General features: G+C 35.8%; 1 protein-coding gene across 19 annotated transcripts in view; it reads right to left on the bottom strand.

Moving 5' to 3' along the window:
• LOC137978503 (tetratricopeptide repeat protein 28-like) overlaps nt 1-2,500 on the bottom strand; it is a 72,840-nt gene that overhangs the window by 63,754 nt on the left and 6,586 nt on the right. For all 19 annotated transcript variants that reach the window (XM_068825466.1, XM_068825456.1, XM_068825474.1 and 16 more), the window contains one exon: nt 611-673. In XM_068825466.1, coding sequence (XP_068681567.1) covers nt 611-673 — 63 coding nt within the window. The remainder of the gene's footprint in view (nt 1-610; nt 674-2,500) is intronic.

The following is a 2,500-nucleotide window of genomic DNA, read 5'->3' as shown; positions in this document are numbered from 1 at the left end:
AAGCAAACGACGAAATTTCGTGACAGAGTGTAAAATGTCCAACTTTTACACCTACTTTACTGTCCTTTAATGCAAAAAATAATTTGTTGTGATAGATAAAGTAAAAAAAAGTTCTTTGACATTTAGCGATAACAGAAATTCCCTTTCATCTTGATCACTAGATTTCAGACTTGGCAAAAGACTAGAGTAAGCAAAATGAATTAATTGTTAAATAAAAACTTGGCGGAAATTTGCGCTGACGTTAATGTTGTTAGGGGCTGGTCTTAGCTGAATAAACTGCTCGAAGCGAACAGACATGACCTGAAACTTCTATATTTGCTCCCTGGGCGAAATAATTAAGAAACAAGGACTTGAAACGACAAAATCAACCCTGAAATATGTACGACAAAGGGAACAAACTACATTCCTATGGGAGAAAATACACTACTGCCCTACTAAGCAGACGTTGGATATGACACAAGGGTGCTGAGTGCTTTTGAAACTGCATTCGTTTGTATTTCTCAAGTCGTATACTTCCCTGACAATGTACAAACACTTTTCATAACAGCCGTTAGCTTTTGGAACAAATCTAAGGTCCTTGGTATTGACACACCAAAAATGTTCCACTTACTTGTTGCATTCAATTCATTGCCAAAAACTGAATGTTCCCCTTCACTTTGGGCTGGCCTACTATCTGAGAAAATAAAAAAAATACCAATAATTCTAATTATTATAAAAATGCATTATCATTCCACAGGAATCTTTTTATATCAATACTGATAGTTCCTGGCTGTACTATTTAAAAGCAAAACTAACATTTGTTTAAAACAACCTTCATTCACCAGCAATCAGCAGGGTAAATAAAATTCTGATAAAGTTTAATATTATTTCCTATTATTTAAGTACTAATTGTCCATGCATTGTACTGAACAAAAATAATAACCTGCTCTTATAATAAAAAAAGTAAAAAACAAACAAACAAACAAATTTAAGCATTTTCATAAAACACTAAGTCTTGACACCTTCACAGCTATATTTAATGGTTGCGTTAAAAATTTTGCCTTCATTGGTGAATTGCATTTGTATGTTTATAATAAACATGGCTGCTTGGACACAGTACAAAATACGAATCTTAAGTAAGTTTAAAAGCGTGATGCTAAACGGACATGATCAACTTGTTTGTTCAGGTCTTCTTTGTTTTTATGTAGCCTGCCAACAGGCTCTTCCGTTAAAATGGGGCGCGGTCGACTGGTTTCAAAAGGAAAAGCCTACCAGCGTATGACGCTATTGCTATTGTACAGACCCGCAATTGATCCCGATCCACAAATGAACCCCAAATTAGCCCGCAAATGTTAAAATACTCGTCAAATTGGCTCGCAAAAGATTCCCAGATCAGAAGATGCAGGTGCATGGTTTTGGTCCATTCGATCTCCATCCAATAATAAAAGTTGAAAATGAAAATCAATTTCCGTGCACCTTCTACTCATTTCATTTTTGCCAAATCAATTTGAAATCAATTTTTGCGATTACCGAATAAAAGAAAACTCAAAGTCGCGGCCCTATTTTTAATGTTCAACATTTCCTAATGAAACAAACAATAAAAGAATAATTTCCTATGTCGATAGTCCTATTTTCAATGGAAATCAAACTCAATAATTGCCACAACTTATCTACAAATCTATTAATATAACTATTAAATTCCTCGTACTCTAAATCTTTTTATCATTGAATGAATATTAAAAGAACCGCTCGCGTTTGAAAAATCGAAATTTAAAATCTCGATTTCAATTTTCGTCGTCGACGAAAATAACAAAAATTGAAAATCGGACGAGAACAGGTCCAATATGTTTGGATCGGTTACTAAGTCCACTAAGATGGCGGCCAACGAGAGCCTTCAAATTTCTTATGTAATCTATACCAAGACTTGAAGGGACCGTTACCACTATTGGTGGCACATGGCGGCGTTCTCTGAAGAATAAGTCAGAATGCAATAAATGTCATTCTGATTGAATGACACGGCCTTACGCATCATTATTTCACTTTCACAGCATAAAATTGTGCGCAACATTTCTTGGGCCACTGCTGTAACAATCTTATCATCCGTCAACACTTTCTTTATCTGTCCTTTAACATTTTTCATACCTCCTATCATTGGCCCAATTACAATTGGCACTATTTTTATTCTGGCGTTCTTCTCTGAACTCAAATGCAAACTGCTGGTACTTTCGAAGTCACTTTGTACGTTTATTCAATGTTCTTCTTGTTCGGACATGCCATTTCAATTATCGTAATCTTACAGTCAAGATGCTCGAGTACATGCTTTTTTTATCCGTGGACTGCTTGCATTTGCCATATAACAACCACTCCTGTCTCCAGATACATCCTTGAAGCTTTTTAACCCTCTCCCACCGTTCTGTAGTTTCGTGTATAACTGCTCGTCGCTGCTCTGTCGTCTAAGCACGCCATCGTCTCTCAGCAAATTCTTTATGATTAGTTTATCCAATTCGTCCAATTGTTTCTC

The sequence above is a fragment of the Montipora foliosa genome, chromosome 12 (assembly GCF_036669935.1).
Source record: "Montipora foliosa isolate CH-2021 chromosome 12, ASM3666993v2, whole genome shotgun sequence".
NCBI classification, from domain to species: domain Eukaryota; kingdom Metazoa; phylum Cnidaria; class Anthozoa; order Scleractinia; family Acroporidae; genus Montipora; species Montipora foliosa.
This window is presented reverse-complemented; position numbering and strand designations above follow the sequence as displayed.